Source organism: Capra hircus, chromosome 4, assembly GCF_001704415.2.
Source record: "Capra hircus breed San Clemente chromosome 4, ASM170441v1, whole genome shotgun sequence".
NCBI classification, from domain to species: domain Eukaryota; kingdom Metazoa; phylum Chordata; class Mammalia; order Artiodactyla; family Bovidae; genus Capra; species Capra hircus.
In genome coordinates, this window is record NC_030811.1 from 110,794,312 (window position 1) to 110,813,141 (window position 18,830).

Below are 18,830 nucleotides of genomic sequence, written 5' to 3' on the forward strand. Positions count from 1 at the left end.
ACCAGACCAAGTCCCAGCAATGGAAAAGATAATAAGAGGATATTATAAAATAGTAATATAAATTTTATGCCAGGATATTTGAAATTTGGGCAACATAGACAAAATATATTTGACCAAAGTCAAGCAAAGAAGAAACAAAATCTGAATATTCTTGTACCTGTAGGGAAAAAAATGAGTCACTAGTTAAAAATTCTTGCACAAGTTGAACATCAGACGTCTTTGGTTTTTTAAGAGAGTTTTGCCAGACATTTAAGGCACAGGTAATCCAGTCTGTTGTCAGTGCCAGATTTATCTTACTTGCCATGTATTTAATAAAGTTTTTTTTTTTAAGCAACCTGACGGTTATTTTGTATTAAGGGTGATTCTTCAGATCTCTAGTCTATCCTTTTACCAGAGATGAGATTTACTTTCATTTTATAAGGTTCTCTATAAAATAATTTTAGTCATATATGGTTTTTTTCTAACTTGAACTTTGTTTAGTTTTGTTAATTGACTAACTTCGTATTAATTAAAAAGAAGGTAACATAATAAGCCTGCCAAATTTCAAATTCACAGAAGACATGAAGAGACATTGCACAGAAGTGCAGGTAGGCAAAGCACATTGAAAAGAATTTACTTGCAATAAGGGTCAAAGGAGCTTCTAACTTACTAAGACTGGTCCAGAAGGCGCGGATCTTCCCTGACTTCTCTAAGACCTAGTGTGCTAAAAGCAAGGAGCATTACCCTTTCTGAAGGGTTTGTTGTGAAGAATTAAAATCATATATCTGTATGTGTATACAGATATAAATATATATATATGAAATTGCAAACTCGGAGGCCCTCTTCAACTATGAGATGCTGTTTGTTTCCCCAGAGCACAGGCTGCAAAGCCCTGCATCGTTTTCTTTGATGAGTTTGAATCCATTGCCCCTCGACGCGGACACGATAACACAGGGGTTACAGATCGTGTGGTTAACCAGTTGCTGACTCAGCTGGATGGAGTCGAAGGCTTGCAGGGTAATAATCGTAAATACAGAAACATCTTCTAATACCAGATTCCCCCAGGATTTAGTAAAGTATTTTCTTTTCCCCCCAGGTGTTTATGTACTGGCTGCTACTAGTCGCCCTGACTTGATTGACCCTGCCCTGCTCAGGCCCGGCCGACTAGATAAATGTGTATACTGTCCTCCTCCTGACCAGGTGACAGTTTCATATACCTACAAACGCTCCACTCTTTCCTTGTGAACTTTACTTCTGCCAGGTAACAGCAGTTGTCCTTAGAAGACCAGCTTTCGGCAAAGGCCCTAGTCACTGTTTTCTTACAGCATGAAAAGATTCTGAATAAGATGCAAAGCCTTTCTTTGGCGCAGCCATCCCATGCAAACTCCCATCTGAAAACTTTGTGTTAGCCAGGTGGAAAAAAGGGAGGGAAACCAAGTATTGATGTCCACGTTCCTTGTGTTCAGAGATCACACACCTCATTATCTTAACAGAAGACTGATACAGAATCAAGCCTAGGAGTACAGGAAGCATCCGTGCCGGTTATGTAGAGATATGCCTTTTGACCACTCTAGTCCTGTGTTCCCAAATTTAGAAATGAATGGATAAGTGAAAGAAGAAATAGACGAATTCATAGTCAAAGGTATAAATGTATATCACATGTAGCGATTATTTTTCTTTTTGAAACATTGCTTGGCTCCTTTACCCAAATCTAGAAGATCAGCACTAAGAAATGATCTACACTGAATAGTTGATTTTCATTCATTTTCCTCCCTGTGTTCCTTCTGTTAGACAACAAGTACCAAGGAGGATAGATGTAGCCTGGTGGTACGCTGCTCAACTTGTTTGTAAAACTGATTAGATATATGAAGTGAATGTATAAGAAAAATCTTGTAAGATGCACAGTTGAAAATATCGCATTCAATGTTATTTGTTAAGTCAGTGAGTGTTTCTCCCTTCAGGCGTCACGTCTTGAAATCTTACACGTTCTCAGTGAGTCTCTGCCTCTGGCAGATGACGTGGATCTTCAGCACGTGGCCTCAGCAACCGACTGCTTTACGGGAGCAGACCTGAAGGCGCTCCTCTACAGCGCCCAGTTAGAGGCCCTGCACGGAAGGCTGCTGTCCTGTGGGCTCCAGGTAAGTTATTGGAGGAGACCTACTGTGGCGTCTTACGCGGATAGGAGCAGTTCAGTGTCAGTTTCAACCTTAAAAACAAAGTTTTACTTTTGAACAACTTCAGTTTAACTTTATAGGAATTTGCCTTTAGTCAAGTGTACCGCAATTGGGGTACTGGCTTTGTAGAGAATTTGTACTTACATGAAGAATTTGGTGTCTGTTTCTTTCACCTTACCTTACTATTGGCAAAATATAGTTGGTGTGTGGAAGGGTATCCTTTGAATCAAGGTGTCAGGAATTATATTGCGATTTCAGATTTTTTACTTTTTAAAACAATCATCAGATGGTTGTTTTGAAGCTCAGGTTGCCCAGGTCCGGCCAGTAGGAGCCCCTTTGGGATGGCTCCTGTGCCTCTGTGCTGTGTAGTCCTCGTCCTCTGATCACTTACTTCCCTACAGGACAAGACGGTCTAGGTTTATCCTGTACTTTCAGTACTCCAGCCCCAGAAAGTTTTTTCTGTAAGGATAATATTGTAATTTTTGCACCCAAGAATTTGAACTCTGCCGTATGATGGACTTAACCATATATTTTCTAGGAAGACTTTTCCTGTATACTTCTCTCCTTCACATTTTGTTGGAAGTTATTGCAGGGACTAAATTTAGATACTTCCAAGTTTGTGCTACTTATTTTGGTAAGCCATGGAAGGTGTTTTCTCCCCCTGCGCCATTTCACCAGCAGAAAGGGTGTTTATTTGTAAAGCACTCTATAATGATGCATCAGCCATGTTTTAGAGTACTTTTTCATTTCAGAATAGAAAAATATGAATTTAAAGAGACATGAAAATAAAATCCAGAGGTCTGAGTCCTAGCTTTGTTAGCTTTAGGGGAGATGATTGGCAAATTACCTATATATGCCATTTTGTCTTTCCTTATTTTAATAGTTAAAATTATGTGATATGCCTCAGAACCATTAGAGAATCAATAAGAACTTTTGTAAAAAGGGCCTGGAGTTTCCTTGATCTGTTAGAATGCTGTGTGGTTTATTTTTGAATTGTGGATTATTTAGAGCTTTATAGCCGCTTGTCCTTTTGTGTGTTTTAGGATGGAGGTTCCAGCTCTGATAGTGACCTGAGTCTGTCTTCAATGGTTTTTCTTAACCACAGCAGTGGCTCTGATGACTCAGCTGGAGACGGAGAATGTGGCTTAGAGCAGTCCCTGGTTTCTCTGGAGATGTCTGAGGTGCTTCAAGATGAATCAAAGTTCAATATGTACCGACTCTACTTTGGAAGCTCTTACGAATCAGAACTTGGAAATGGAACCTCTTCTGATTTGGTAACTTGTGTAGTTGTACAGCTTTGAAGTAGGAAGCCATATGTTGTTTCAGTTTATGGCCCCCCATGTTCTTCCTGGTTGGTGTGACTCCGTCAGTAAAGCAGTCTTTCCATGCGCTAATCAGTCATTTTCATTCCTTGTGAAGACAGGGCTGGCAGTAAGGCGAGCCGAGGTAGCCAGGGGTTGTGATTACCCTTTGGTTTCTTTCAGGTTTTCCCTCTTCATTAGCAGCTTTAAAACATCTTTAGTAGCAGATCAATTTTATGTTAAACTTAAATTCTATTACTGTAGAACAGTTGGGGATGAGAAGTTTGGTATAATCTCAAAAATTCTGACAACAAAATGTTATCTTTTGGTAATACTTCCGGTAGAAAGTTATAAGCATAGTGAAAAAGTTATTAGTAATGTTTCAACAGGGAAAATGTTTAAATTTGTGTGTTTTACTCACTTAATCATGTCTGACTCTTGAAACCCCATAGACTGTAGCCCACCAGGCTCCTCTGTCCATGGAATTCTCAGGCAAGAGTACTGGAGTGGGTTGCCATTTCCTTCTCCAGGGGGTCTTCCTGTCCCAAGGAATTTGAACCTGGGTGTCCTGCATTTATTGCAGGCAGATTCTTTACCGACTGAGCTATGAGGGAAGCCCAGATTAAATTTGGGCAATACCATTTTTCTAAATTAAAATAGCATTCAACACATATCTCAGAAGGTAGTGATTCGCGGTTACTTTATTGGTAAACTTAACATTTTTACAAATATTCAGTAATTTTTTAGGTAGATTTCCTTAACTAGGTTTTAAAAAATATAAAAGTAACCCATTTTTATTCTCAAGAATAGTAAGCAGTTTTAATTCTCCTCTTTTTTTTTGTTTCTTAACATGTAGAAATGCCCTAGAACCTTAGTATAACCTATCATTAGAGCATTATTGGTGGATTTATAACAAAGCATTTTTAAAAAAAAAAAACACCTTGTATGATGACAGTTTTCACTCCCTGGTGGGTCAACCACGTAGGTATAGATGATCCTTTATAGAATATGAATGCATTTTAAACCTGCTTAAATTTTAGCTAGTTACAATGCAAGCTTACCCATGGTGAAGTTTTCCTGCTGAAAGTTTGTCATTTTATCTTTGATAAGTACATAACTTTTTTCTCCCTTGCTCTTTTTCCTTCCCTCCCATCTCATTATTACACTTAACCATGCAGAGCTCACAATGCCTGTCAGCACCAAGCTCCATGACTCAGGAGTTGCCTGGAGCTCCTGGGAAAGATCAGTCATTACGACCTCCATTGTTCAGAACTGCCTCCCAAGAGGGTTATCAAGAACTCACACAGGAGCAAAGAGATCAACTGAGGGCAGACATCAGCATCATCAAAGGCAGATACCAGAGCCAGACTGGAGTAAGGCTTTCCCCCTTCATCGCAACTGTAAAACTTCTTACAGATTGTTTCCCTGTTTTTGATATGTATTTTTTTGATTTGTAAGTGCGCTCTCTTTATAAAGGACTGAGACACATCGATCGGTCAAACAGTTATATGCTAACAGTGTTTGGTAATTTTATGAGAAAGGGAAGGCATAGTCCCAAGAAAGTGGCAAAAGCAAATAACTCTTTTTCTTTCTGTCCCTTAGTTAACTTTCTGTCATTTTATTTTTTGCTTAAGGAGGATGATACCCTTAACCCACCAGGACCAATCAGAACCAGTTTGGCTATTAGCCAGTCACATTTAATGACTGCGCTTAGTCATACTCGGCCATCCATCAGTGAAGAGGACTGGAAGACCTTTGCTGAGTTGTAAGTAACAAATTCTGATTCAGAAGTATACAGCTATTACAAGCGACAGTTCTTCAAACTTCTTTTTCGAATCACAAATAATATGTGGAATATTTAAAAGCCAATTCAAAAACATTTGCTTAGTAGCCATGCATTCAAACACTCAAAAACGTAAAGAAGTCAAAAATAAATTTTTATTTTTATATAAATGTATATTTATATAAATCAAATTTAATAAAATGAATTGGTTAATGGACTTTTTAAATTTTAAAAACAAAGAAAAAGTATATTAATGAAACATGATTTCTCTCTCTACAGTGACCTCCATTTCTAACTTAAATAACCACAGTAAGGCTAAACTGTTTCAAATTAAATCTAATTTCAATAAACTTGGCCTGATTATTTACATAAGTTCAGCAAGAATAGTAATTGACCATATAGGTGCTTTTTGCTGGAAATTTGCAGCAGGAATCTCAGTTTGATGTTTTAAAAGACTTGATGCTTGGAAGCCAAGGCAAGTACTTACCATAACATTTTGCTTGCAGTAGCTATATACTGTTGACCCTCAAACGACATGGACTTAAACTACAAGAGTCGATTTTCAGTAAACATGTACTATAGTCCTACACAATCCACGACTTATTGAATCTGTGGATACAGAACTGTGGATACAGAGGGCTGACTGAAGGTTTATGTCTGTTAGTGAGGGGTGGGGTTGGTGCCCCTCACTCCTGTGTTGTTAAAGGGTCAACCGTATTCAGGTGGCTTAAATTCCCCTCTTTTGGAGGTCCCCAAGATACCCTTCCCTGGTGGCTCAGAGGTTAAAGCATCTGCCTCCAATGCGGGAGACCTGAGTTCGATCCCTGGGTCAGGAAGATCCCCTGGAGAAGGAAATGATAACCCACTCCAGTATTCTTGCCTGGAGAATCCCATGGACGGAGAAGCCTGGTGGGCTACAGTCCACGGGGTCGTAAAGAGTCGGACACGACTGAGCGACTTCACTTCAAAGATACCCTGAAGTCTGTATACCTGCCAGGAAATGACCTTCCTAAACTCATCTGGTAAGGTTACTGGGAACGCTGAAAAAAAGGTACCAGGCGGGTTTTCCAAGGGGCATTACTGGTTCCATAAAATCAATCTTAGTTTCTTAAAACTGGTCTTTTTGGTGCTCTGTGCATGCTTCACATGTGATATCAGTCAGAGCCTTGGTAGTAAAACCAGTGCTTCCAGCCGTGCCCTATCACAAGGAGAAAGGATGCTCCTTGAACTTATGGAAATAACTGTAGCCATAGGAATATTCATTGAGAGTTTCTGAATTCTGGAAGGATCAGGTAGAAAACATGTTTCATTTTTGTTCACAGAGGCATAGTTAACCAAATTATTGATAGCTTAAAAGAAAAAGATTTCCTTAAATCTGGAAAAAATAAAACAATACCTGATAAATACAGTGTCATAAAAACTACAGTGGTCCTCAGTAGTTCATTCAATCCCATGTAATTAATTTTTATGGATCTTTTGTTAGCAGTTTTATGAAGCCATCAGTTTCTCCTTTAGAGTTCTACAAATTCTTACCTAAGGGAAGTCACTCAGTCGTGTCTGACTCTTTGCGACCCCGTGGACTGTAGCCCACCAGGCTCCTCCGTCCATGGGATTCTCCAGGCAAGAATACTGGAGTGGGTTGCCATTTCCTTCTCCTGGGGATCTTCCTGACCCAGGGATCTAACCCAGGTCTCCCTCATTGCAGGCAGACGCTTTAACCTCTGAGCTACCAGGGAAGCCCTAATTCTTACCTAATTCAGTGATATAAACTGAAAGTTATCAGAAACCAGCCCTTGTTAGAGTAGTTCCCGTGAGTCTCTCTGAAGATCTAGCACTTTTGCAGGAACACTTTTATAATAATTATAAATGAAAAAGACTTAAAACTGGCCATGGTTAAAGATTTGATGAAACTCTTTACTATCTTTGCCAACTTTTCTGTAAATCTGAAGCTCTTCTCCTAAAATGAAAAAAAACAGATGAAACATCACTATAATGCAGTTGATGAGGAAATTTGGGTATTTCTGTGATATATAATTTTAAAAGATAACTGGAATTACAGGAATTGTATACAATTCCTAAATGTCTGATATGTAATATTCATAAGACATGTTAATAACATAGCCATATAAATATAACTGAGTATCATTTGTAGTGTTTTTTCTTGACAGTGCTTACTATGTAATGTAATATATCAAGTAAGCCTAATTGGTCTTTCTCTTTCTGTAAGGAGAAAGGTAGTAGATCTCTTGAGATGTTCCTGAGGATCTCTGGAAAATCACAAGAGTTAGTTCAAAGTCAAAAAGCCTTATTTAGAATTTGGGGAAATTTGTCAAAAATATCAAGAGGTTTTAAAACACCAGTTCAGTTCAGTTCAGTTCAGTCGCTCAGTCATGTCTGAGTCTTTGCAACCCCATGAATCGCAGCATGCCAGGCCTCCCTGTCCATCACCAACTCCCGGTGTTCACTCAGATTCATGTCCATTGAGTCAGTGATGCCATCCAGCCATCTCATCCTCTGTTGTCCCTTTCTCCTCCTGCCCCCAATCCCACCCAGCATCGGGGTCTTTTCCAATGAGTCAGCTCTTTGCCGGAGGTGGCCAAAGTACTGGAGTTTCAGCTTCAGCATCATTCCTTCCAAAGAACACTCAGGACTGATCTCCTTCAGAATGGACTGGTTGGATCTCCTTGCAGTCCAAGGGACTCTCAAGAGTCTTCTCCAACACCACAGTTCAAAAGCATTAATTCTTCGGTGCTCAGCTTTCTTCGCAGTCCAACTCTCACATCCATACACGACCACTGGGAAAACCATAGCCTTGACTAGACGGACCTTTGTTGGCAAAATAATGTCTCTGCTTTTGAATATGCTATCTAGGTTGGTCATAACTTTTCTTCCAAGAAGTAAGCGTCTTTTAATTTCATGGCTGCAGTCACCATCTGCAGTGATTTTGGAGCCCCCAAAAATAAAGTCTGACACTGTTTCCACTGGTTCCCCATCTATTTCCCATGAAGTGATGGGATCAGATGCCATGATCTTTGTTTTCTGAATGTTGAGCTTTAAGCCAACTTTTTCACTCTCCTCTTTCACTTTCATCAAGAGGCTTTTTAGCTCCTCTTCACTTTCTGCCATAAGGCTGGTGTCATCTGCATATCTGAGGTTACTGATATTTCTCCGAGCAATCTTGATTCCAGCTTGTGCTTCTTCCAGCCCAGCGTTTCTCGTGATGTACTCTGCATATAAGTTAAATAAGCAGGGTGACAATATACAGCCTTGACGTACTCCGTTTCCTATTTGGAACCAGTCTGTTGTTCCATGTCCAGTTCTAACTGTTGCTTCCTGACCTGCATACAGGTTTCTCAAGAGGCAGGTCAGGTGGTCTGGTATTCCCATCTCTTTCAGAATTTTCCACAGTTTATTGTGATCCACACAATCAAAGGCTTTGGCATAGCTGATAAAACAGAAATAGATGTTTTTCTGCAACTCTCTTGCTTTTCTGATGATCCAGCAGATGTTGGCAATTTGATCTCAGGTTCCTCTCAGCGGATGTTGGCAATTTGCTCTCTGGTTCCTCTGCCTTTTCTAAAACCAGCTTGAACATCTAGAAGTTCACGGTTCATGTATTGCTGAAGCCTGGCTTGGAGCATTACATTGCTAGCGTGTGAGATGAGTGCAATTGTGCGGTAGTTTGAGCATTCTTTGGCATTGCCTTTCTTTGGGATTGGAATGAAAACTGACCTTTTCCAGTCGTGGCCACTGCTCACTTTTCCAAATTTGCTGGCATGTTGAGTACAGCACTTTCACAACGTCATCTTTCAGGATTTGAAATAGCTCAACTGGAACTCCATCACCTCCACTAGCTTTGTTCGCAGTGATGCTTTCTAAGCCCCACTTGACTTCACATTCCAGGGTGTCTAGCTCTAGGTGAGTGATCACACCATCGTGATTATCTGTGTCATGAAGATCTTTTTTGTACAGTTCTTCTGTGTATTCTTGCCACCTCTTCTTAATATCTTCTGCTTCTGTTAGGTCCATACCATTTCTGTCCTTTATCGAGCCCATCTTTGCATGAAATGTTCCCGTGGTATCTCTAATTTTCTTGAAGAGATCTCTAGTCTTTCCCATTCTGTTTTTTACTATTTTATATATCTTACTGTTAAATAATACTTATTCGCTTAACCATAATGTCAGAGACTTTGCAGGCAAATAGAGTTACATAGGTGTAAAAACAAAACACTTAAGACTTTCTTAAGTAATAAGACATGAGGTATAGGAAATTATTTGGATAAAATAGCATTTTGATTTCTAAAAAAGTTTTCTATGAAGTCTACTTAAAAAGGTAAAGAACCTTTCATAGTCTCAGGAGTAGCAGACCAATAGCCCAAAAAATTTTTGTCGTAAAGGAGAACATTTTAATAGTGGTAGTATATAAACTAAAGCTTTCTTTTAACCCCTGTAGTAAATTCATTCCATCTTATCCACCTTGACTACACACAGTCAGCCTCTCTGCAGGTTTCTGTATTCATTCAGTTGGTCCTTTATTCTTTCCCATTCTGACACAGTCAGAATAGAGTTGCATAGCTGTTTTCCTTGTAATTTCTCAGTTCTAATTAAAGACATTAATTAGAATTCTTAACACAAAACTTAACTTGTAATTTTGAACTGTTACACTAGCATTTTGTAGACCGGTAGATTACTGCATACATTTCATAATTTCCAGAAGAATGCACTTTAACAGTACAATTCTTCAGTGTAGAATGGGACACATTTCTTTATACTTTTGAAGTATTTTTAGTTTCTACATTGTAAGAAGCCGAAAGTAAATAATACTGTGTTCAGTAGTTAATGTTTCAGTATTTTATCATATTTAAAAATGATCTAGATACCCAGTGAATTTTCATCACTTACCAAAACTAAGGGTTTAAGTTACCGAAGAGATTATGGAAACAAAGGAGACATACCATAAAAAGTTACTTTTGAGAAGTTCACTTATGAAAAGTTTACGGGATATTAAAGCAGTTAACTGTCATGGCAAGTTTCATAACAGATATACTTTAACTTATTTACTGGACAGTGTCCCAGATCACTTTACTTGGATTAGTTTGTATTATGTTTCTGAGAGTTGAGAAATATTAAATTTGTGCTGCTGTTTTCTTTAAGCCAATTAAGTAGATCATTTTACAAATTATGGCAATATTCATCCAAAATATCATATATACATTGATATAACAAACACAGACAAAGAGACCCTGTTTAATTTCCATCCCCAAATTTTAGCCTTGGGGTTTTTTTTTAATTGGAATATTTTACTGTGTTGTGTTAGTTCTTATACAGACCGTGAAGCCGCTGCTTGTAGACATGTATCCTTTTGCTCCCTCTTGAGCCTCCCTTCTGCCCCACCCCTCTAGGGTGCAGCAGAGCCCCCAGCTGAGCTCCCTGTGTCACTGGGCAGCTTCCCCCCAGCTGCCTTACGCAGGGTCGTGTATAGATGTCAGTTCATCCCACCCTCCCCTCCCCCACTCTCTGTCCACAAGGCCCTTCTCTATGTCTGCTTCTCTATTCCTGCCCTGCAGACAGGTTCACCATATATGCACTTACGACTGTTTTAGATTCTAGACTCCACGTATATGCAGTAATACACAATGCTTGTTCTGACTTACTTCACTTTGTATGAACATAGTGATTCAATATTTATAGATTATACTCCATTTAAAGTTACTGCAAAATAATGGCTGCATTTCCCTGTGATGAACAATACAATTCTTGTTCCTTATTTTATACAGAGTAGTCTGTACCTCTTAACCCCCAAACCCTGGCTTGCTCCTTCCCTTCCTTCTCTCATCTGGTAACCACTGATTTGTTCCCTGTATCTGAGTCCATTTCTGTTTTGTTTTATACATTCATTTTTTTAGATTCCAAAGTAAGTGATAATGGTATTTGTCTTTTCTGATGGTATTCTCTAGGTCCATCCATGTTGTATCAGATGGCAGAGCTTCAGTCTTTTTTAATGGCTGAGTAATATTCCTTTGTATATACATGTATCTCATTAAGCCAGTTGTTTACTGATGGACACTTCTGTTGCTTCCATACCTTGGCAGTTCTAAATAATGCTTCTTTGAACATTAAAATACATCTATCTTTTTAAATTACTATTTATTTTCCTACTATATTACTTACTATATTTACTATATTAATATTCTATATATATAGCAATATAGAGTATACTAATACTATATAGCATTACTATACTATATTACTAGTATTACTATACTATATATAGTAATATCTAGAATACTAATTAATACTAATTGCATAATCTGGGTATTGTATATATACCCAGATTAGAATTGCTGGTTACATGGTAGTTCTATCATTTTAGTTTTGGAGGAACATCCGTATTGTACGAAGCCTCCGTTTTGTTTTCGATAGTGGTGACATAAACGTTCGCTCACACCAGTAGTGTCAGACGGTCCCCTTTTCTCCTCATCCTTGCCGTTATTATCTATTAGTCTTTTTGATGATAGCCATTCTGACAGTTGTGAGGTGGTATCTCACTGTGCTTTTGGTTTGCATTTCTCTAATTAGAGATGTTAGCCTTCCATCTGTATGTCTTCTTTGGAAAATGTCTATTTTTATCCTCTCCCCATTTTTTTCTCAGGTTTCTTTGATGTTGAGTTGTATGTACTCCTTATAGTTTGGGTATTAGCCACTTACTGGTCACATCATTTGTAAATATTTCTTCCCATTCAGTAGGTTATCTTTTTGTTGATTATTTCCTCTTTCTAGGAGTCTCAGTTCAGTCAATCAGTCGTGTCCAACTCTTTGCGACCCCATGAATCGCAGCATGCCAGGCCTCCCTGTTCATCACCATCTCCCGGAGTTCACTCAGACTCACATCCATCAAGTCCGTGATGCCATCCAGCCATCTCATCCTCGGTCGTTCCCTTCTCCTCCTGCCCCCAATCCCTCCCAATATCAGAGTCTTTTCCAATGAGTCAACTCTTCACATGAGGTGGCCAAAGTACTGGAGCTTCAGCTTCAGCATCATTCCTTCCAGAGAACACTCAAGACTGATCTCCTTCAGAATGGACTGGTTGGATCTCCTTGCAGTCCAAGGGACACTCAGAGTCTCCTCCAACACCGCAGTTCAAAAGCATCAATTCTTTGCTGCTCAGCTTTCTTTATAGTCCAGCTCTCACATCCATTCATGACCACTGGGAAAACCACAGCTTTGACTAGATGGAATTTTGTTGGCAAAGTAACGTCTCGTTTTTAAATATGCTATCTAGGTTGGTCATAACTTTCCTTCCAAGGAGTAAGCGTCTTTTAATTTCATGGCTGCAATCACCATCAAAGTGATTTTGGAGCCCCCAAAAATAAACTCTGACACTGTTTCCACTGGTTTCCCATCTATTTCCCATGAAGTGATGGGATCAGATGCCATGATCTTAGTTTTATGAATGTTGAGCTTTTAGCCAACTTTTTCACTCTCCTCTTTCACTTTCATCAAGAGGCTCTTTAGTTCTTCACTTTCTGCCATAAGGCTGGTGTCATCTGCATATCTGAGGTTACTGATATTTCTCCCAGCAGTCTTGATTCCAGCTTGTGCTTCTCCCAGCCCAGCGTTTCTCATGATGTACTCTGCATATAAGTTAAATAAGCAGGGTGGCAATATGCAGCCTTGACGTACTCCTTTTCCTATTTGGAACCAGTCTGTTGTTCCATGTCCAGTTCTAACTGTTGCTTCCTGACCTGCATACAGATTTCTCAAGAGGCAGGTCAGGTGGTCTGGTATTCCCATCTCTTTCAGAATTTTCCACAGTTTATTGTGATCCACACAGTCAAAGGCTTTGGCATAGTCAATAAAGCAGAAATAGATGTTTTTCTGGAACTCTCTTGCTTTTTTGATGATCTAACAGATGTTGGCAATTTGATCTCTGGTTCCTCTGCCTTTTCTAAATCCAGCTTGAACATCTGGAAGTTCACAGTTCACGTACTGTTGAAGCTTGGCTTGGAGAATTTTGAGCATTACTTTGCCAGTGTGTGAGATGAGTGCAATTATGCAGTAGTTTGAGCATCCTTTGGCACTGCCTTTCTTTGGGATTGGAATGAAAGTTGACCTTTTCCAGTCCTGTGGCCACTGCTGAGTTTTCCAAATTTGCTGGCATATTGAATGCAGCACTTGCATCATCTTTTAAGATTTGAAACAGCTCAACTGGAATTCCATCACCTCCATTAGCTTTGTTCATAGTGATGCTTCCTAAGGCCCACTTGACTTCACATTCATGTCTGGCTCTGAGTGATCACACCATCGTGATTATCTGGGTCTGAAGATCTTTTTTGTATAGTAGTTCTGTGTATTCTTGCCACCTCTTAATATCTTCTGTTTCTGTTAGGTCTATACCACTTCTGTAGTCATTGTCCCATCTATTCATGAAATGTTCGCTTGGTATCTCTAATTTTCTTGAAGAGATCTCTAGTCTTTCCCATCCTATTGTTTTCCTCTGTTTCTTTGCACTGATCACTGAGGAAGGCTTTCTTATCTCTCCTTGCTGTTATTGGGAACTCTGCATTCAAATGGATGTATCTTTCCTTTTCTCCTTTGCTTTTTGCTTCTCTGAGCTGAGACATGGAAACAACCTCAATGTCCATTGACAGACGAATGGATAAATAAGTTGTCATGTGTATATATATATATATATATACACACACATACACACACCCCAGAATATTACCCCCAAAAAGTGAAATAATTGCATTTGCAGCAACACGGATGAACCTGGAGATGATCATACTAGGTGAAACAGGTCAGAAAGAGAAAGACCTGTGGACACATGCAACCCCAAGGCTGGCTGTTGTGCCACTTTGTGTCTTCTTTTTACTGTGTCTTTCCATAGGCAGCATAACATACTTGTTTAGCATGAGAGCTCTTTCATGTGTTTTTCAAAAATAGAAGTTTTCTCCAGTTTAAAGGATCCATCTGGCCACTGACACATAGGGTCTTAATGGTGACTGTAACCTGCAGCCCTTTTTATGGCTTAACCATGAATGACCATAAGAAGTGTCCAAAAAGAGTGCAAAAGACGTAGCTTTCAGAAGATCCACAAAGTTTACTCAGAACTAGCCAAGGAAAGCAAGTGCTTCATGGTCACAGGCAGTGAGAATGGGGCGGTGAAGATGGAGTCTTCCGTCTGCCACCAGAGCACGTGATGCCGCCAGCTGCAGACCTGCCCATCGCTGCGCTCACAGGAGCTCCTGCAGCGGGACTTCCCTGCACCAAGAAGACAGTGAAGCTTGAGCCGACGGAGGCCCCTGTGGGCGGGGACACCTTAAGGCAAACTCCCTAAGAGCTGGCACAGCCAAACAAAGAGATCGCTGCTTATCACTTCTTGTTTCAGATCCTGAGTTTTCCTCATGCCCATCAGATTCAGGCTGATACTTAATCTTCTGGCTGGCTTCTCTCTGGTTAAGTCACAGAGTGTCACAAACCCATACCAGTCACAAAGCCAAGCTCTCAAGACATAGAACAAGAGGAAACCTCACCTGTTTAAATATAGGGGACCCGCTGCAGACTGTGTCTAAACAAATGCACATCTATTAGAACCACGAAGTCACCAGCCTGTGAGGCCAGTGGGCTCAAATGGTGGGCGTAAATCAGAACCTATCCCTGGTGGCTCAGCTGGTGAAGAATCTGCCTGCAGTGCGGCTCATCCCTGGGTTGGGAAGATCCCCTAGAAGAGAGCATGGCAACTACTCCGGTATTCTTGCCTGGAGAATTCCCATGGACAGAGGAGCCTGGCAGGCTAAAGTCCGTGGGGTTGCAAAGAGTTGGACACGACTAAGCGACTAAGCACACAGCACACGCTGCATTTCTACCCTTTGGTTTTCCTGCTCATGAGAAGTGACACAAAAGCTGGAGACAGAAGCAAACAGTAGCTGTGTTTGGGGAGAATTGGATCAACAGAAAACAAGAGTACTCAGAAGATATCTTTTCCAGAGTTGCTGTAGCTAAGGCACTAGTTCCCACAAAAATTTTTCTCCTGCTTCTGAATTTAGAAAAGACTCTCCCCGCTCTCACTTCCGCTGAACCTGCAGGCAGAGGCCCAGGAGCCTGACGTGGTAAGCATTCTGACCCTTGACTGGCTCTCGTCAGAGGTCCCAGGATCCCCCGCCTGCAGTGACAGGAGGCCTCCGTGTGCACCAAACTGCAGGGGTAGCAACAACTTTCCCTTCTCAGTTCTTTGGCTTGTCTATAACTGACTGACATAGATGTTAACAGGTGATAAACTAATTTTGTAGATACAGGAACCCCATAAAAACAAGACTCATTGGCGGTCAATGAGCTGAGGCCTCTGTAGTGTCCTGAACTGAGGGAAGGGATGGGGCCTGAAGCTTCAGAGGTTAAGAGGGCAGTTCACAAGGAGATGAGACGAGCAGATGTTTGCCCCGCCACACAGATAAAAAAAGTTATGTCTGGTGCAGGCCCCGGTGTCCGTTCTTTAAAGGCAGCTAAGGGAGAGGTAAAAGGATTTCCCTGGTCTGCTGGGTCTCGAGTTCCTTCAGCTCAAAATATCCCACATGCCAAAGTGGTTCACTAGGGGGGCCGTATTCTGCTCCCCTTCCACAAAATATGTGCTTACTGTAGAAGAATCAAAAAACAAAGGGGGAAAAAACCCAGCAGTTTCCCTAAACCTCATTACCTCCCAAATCTTATTTGTATGCTTATGTTTTCTGTTACTAAAATAAGACACTCTGCACATATTACTGTATAGCAGTCCCCCGTCCATCCACACATCTTTAACATTCTTTCACATTTTAAATAAGTTTACTATTTTACTATATTTTATATAGTACAGCTATGGCATAACATCCAATTTTTGAACATATAAGTTGCATCCAGGTTTTCACTATGAGCAATGTGATAAACATTCTCTTACCTCTGTTTGCACATATCCTTAATTATTTCACTTGGATAGAAGTAGAATTGTTGCATCAGTTTACTCACATTTTTTGAAAATGCTTTTGAAATCTACTGCCAAATTGTCTTTCAGAAATGTATGTAGCAATAGCAATATAGTTATAGTACCAGCTTCACCATACCCTAATGTTAAATATTTTAGTCTCTCTCTAAACTTGGCCACCTCATGCGAAGAGTTGACTCACTGGAAAAGACTCTGATGCTGGGAGGGATTGGGGGCAGGAGGAGAAGGGGACGACAGAGGATAAGATGGCTGGATGGCATCACCGACTCGATGGACGCGAGTTTGAGTGAACTCCGGGAGTTGGTGATGGACCTGGGAGGCCTGGCATGCTGCAATTCATGGGATCGCAAAGAGTTGGACACGACTGAGTGACTGGACTGGACTGAACTGAACCTTGGCCAATTTTGAGAACGTTGTATGCATCTCACACTTTTGCATTTCTCTGATCACAGTAGAGCGGTTCATCGTTGTCATTTGTATTTTCTCTTTTCTGATTTGCCTCTTCATCCTCTTTGTTTCTTTTCTGTTGTTCAACTTTTAAAAACTCTTATAAGAACTTTTATAAGAACTGTCTTTTGTTTCTTAAAAACTTGTTTGCAGCAATCCATTGTTTTATGTTTTGTTAAGATTTAATACTTATAAATGCTGAACTTAATCTCATTTTTTTTTAAAGGTATGAAAGCTTTCAAAATCCAAAGAAGAGAAAAAATCAAAGTGGAACAGTGTTTCGACCTGGACAGAAAGTAACCCTGGCGTAAGAGATGCTTCTGATTTTGTGTTTGTGTGTATGTGGTGTTTGTCCCTGTGTTGTAGCACTGAAAATGATGTCTGTACATTTCTTTTTAATTTAACTTGTTAATCTGTAAAAACAAAGATGGGGAAACCTGTTATCTAATGATCAGGATTATTTGACAGTAATACTTTAAAATAAATTGAGATATTTATAACAGATTCTGTATTTTATTTCCTGTATGTGTAAATTCTTACTGAAATAATATTGGCCACATGGAATAACTTGATTTTTTTCTCCTTTGAAGAAAAAAGAATGTAATTAAATACATTTCTTAGAATTCACGGTTGCATATTCAACATCTTTCTTTCATTTGATAAGTTTTATGCTTAGCACCTTGATTATTTTGGAAATAAAAAATTCAGTTATCTACTGATCCAATGATCTGTTCTTTTTATCTGAAAATGTAGAATTTGCACACAATTTAAAGAAATTGAGTTGTTCCTTCAATCAGAAGTGAAATGACGTCCCCTAACATACTACCTGCAGCTGCAAGGCCAGGAGCTTGAATGATGTAGTCCTCCCCGCCAGCTCCATGACAAATCTATCCTGCTGTGCTGTGATCTATGAACTAAATTGTAATGTCACTACCATCAACACAAGCTGTATATCATAATGTGGTAAAGGGAAAGGAGAAAGGTCAGTAGAATATGCAAATACATAAGAGGGCGAATAGAAATGTATTGGCTGTAACCACTGCCCTTTTTGCAACTAATCATTTGGTCATGACTGATAGGTTTTACTTCTCTCTTCCATTATTTATTCCATGTTCCTCTGACTTCAGCCCTCATGTTAGTGGATTAGAAGCTTCCCTGGTGGCTCAGCTGGTAAAGAATCTGCCTGCAATGTGGGAAACCTGGGTTCGATCCCTGGCTTAGGAAAAAAAACCTTTTTTCCCAATACTGGAATGGTACCCCACTCCAGTATTCTTGCCTGGAAAATCCCATGGACAGAGAAGCCTGGTGGGGTACAGTCCATAGCATCACAAAGAGGAAGACACGACTGAGCGGCTAACATTTTACCAAGTAGGGTGGTCTAAGCTGTCATTTGCATCTTTGCCTTTGGTGACCTAAGATTGCAGGTGTCTTCCATTAAATTAACCATGCACACTCAGTATCACAAGGTTCCAGCCATTCTTCTCCCATCACACATTGTATAGCATCAGCTTTGTATTCACTCAGCCAACATTGTAAATCCTCCCCTTTCAAACCACCGGAATCATCACTATGTTCCCCTCCCAGAAGCATGCCTCCTTTGCTTACCTCTAAATCCGCAAAGCCCAGAATCACAAGAAAGGCAAGCAAAGATGTTTGAGTCACTAGGAATTAACTGAGACATGTCATTCTCCCTTGCACTTTGGTTCCCAGCTCCTTAGCACCTTCTCTTAAGGCCGCGGGCACTGGTTCACAATATATATACTGTGTACTACATCTTGCAGAAAGGAGCTCCAACTTCACAGTCAGTTATCTCCCCAGAAGCCCAGCTGTTTCCAGGTGAGGGGAATTTATGTTCAGTCTAGGGGATTCACTGTCAAGTGAGTTTTGTGATCAGGAGCAAATGCCGTAAGGCATAGTATAATAGTGTGAGAGTGTGTGGTGAGTCCCTGAAAGAGATGCTGGACTGTATGAAGCACAAGCTGGAATCCAGATTGCTGGGAGAAATATCAGTAACCTCAGATACGCAGATGACACCATCCTTATGGCAGAAAGCAAAGAAGAACTAAAGAGCCTCTTGATGAAAGTGAAAGAGGAGAGTGAAAAAGTTGGCTTAAAGCTCAACATTCAGAAAACTAAGATCATGGCATCTGGTCCCATCACTTCATGGCAA

At 40.2% G+C, this 18,830-nt stretch overlaps 1 protein-coding gene across 2 annotated transcripts in view; it reads left to right on the forward strand.

Moving 5' to 3' along the window:
• PEX1 (peroxisomal biogenesis factor 1) overlaps window positions 1–17,379 on the forward strand; it is a 74,664-nt gene extending 57,285 nt beyond the window's left edge. Inside the window, exons 18-24 of one of the 2 annotated variants that reach the window (XM_018047429.1) lie at window positions 854–996; window positions 1,076–1,179; window positions 1,941–2,117; window positions 3,197–3,427; window positions 4,633–4,827; window positions 5,089–5,219; window positions 16,887–17,379. In XM_018047429.1, coding sequence (XP_017902918.1) covers window positions 854–996; window positions 1,076–1,179; window positions 1,941–2,117; window positions 3,197–3,427; window positions 4,633–4,827; window positions 5,089–5,219; window positions 16,887–16,971 — 1,066 coding nt within the window. In that variant the 3' untranslated portion in view covers window positions 16,972–17,379. Of the gene's footprint in view, window positions 1–853; window positions 997–1,075; window positions 1,180–1,940; window positions 2,118–3,196; window positions 3,428–4,632; window positions 4,828–5,088; window positions 5,220–16,886 lie in introns of those variants that run through there. The other variant, XM_018047430.1, reaches the window with a different exon arrangement.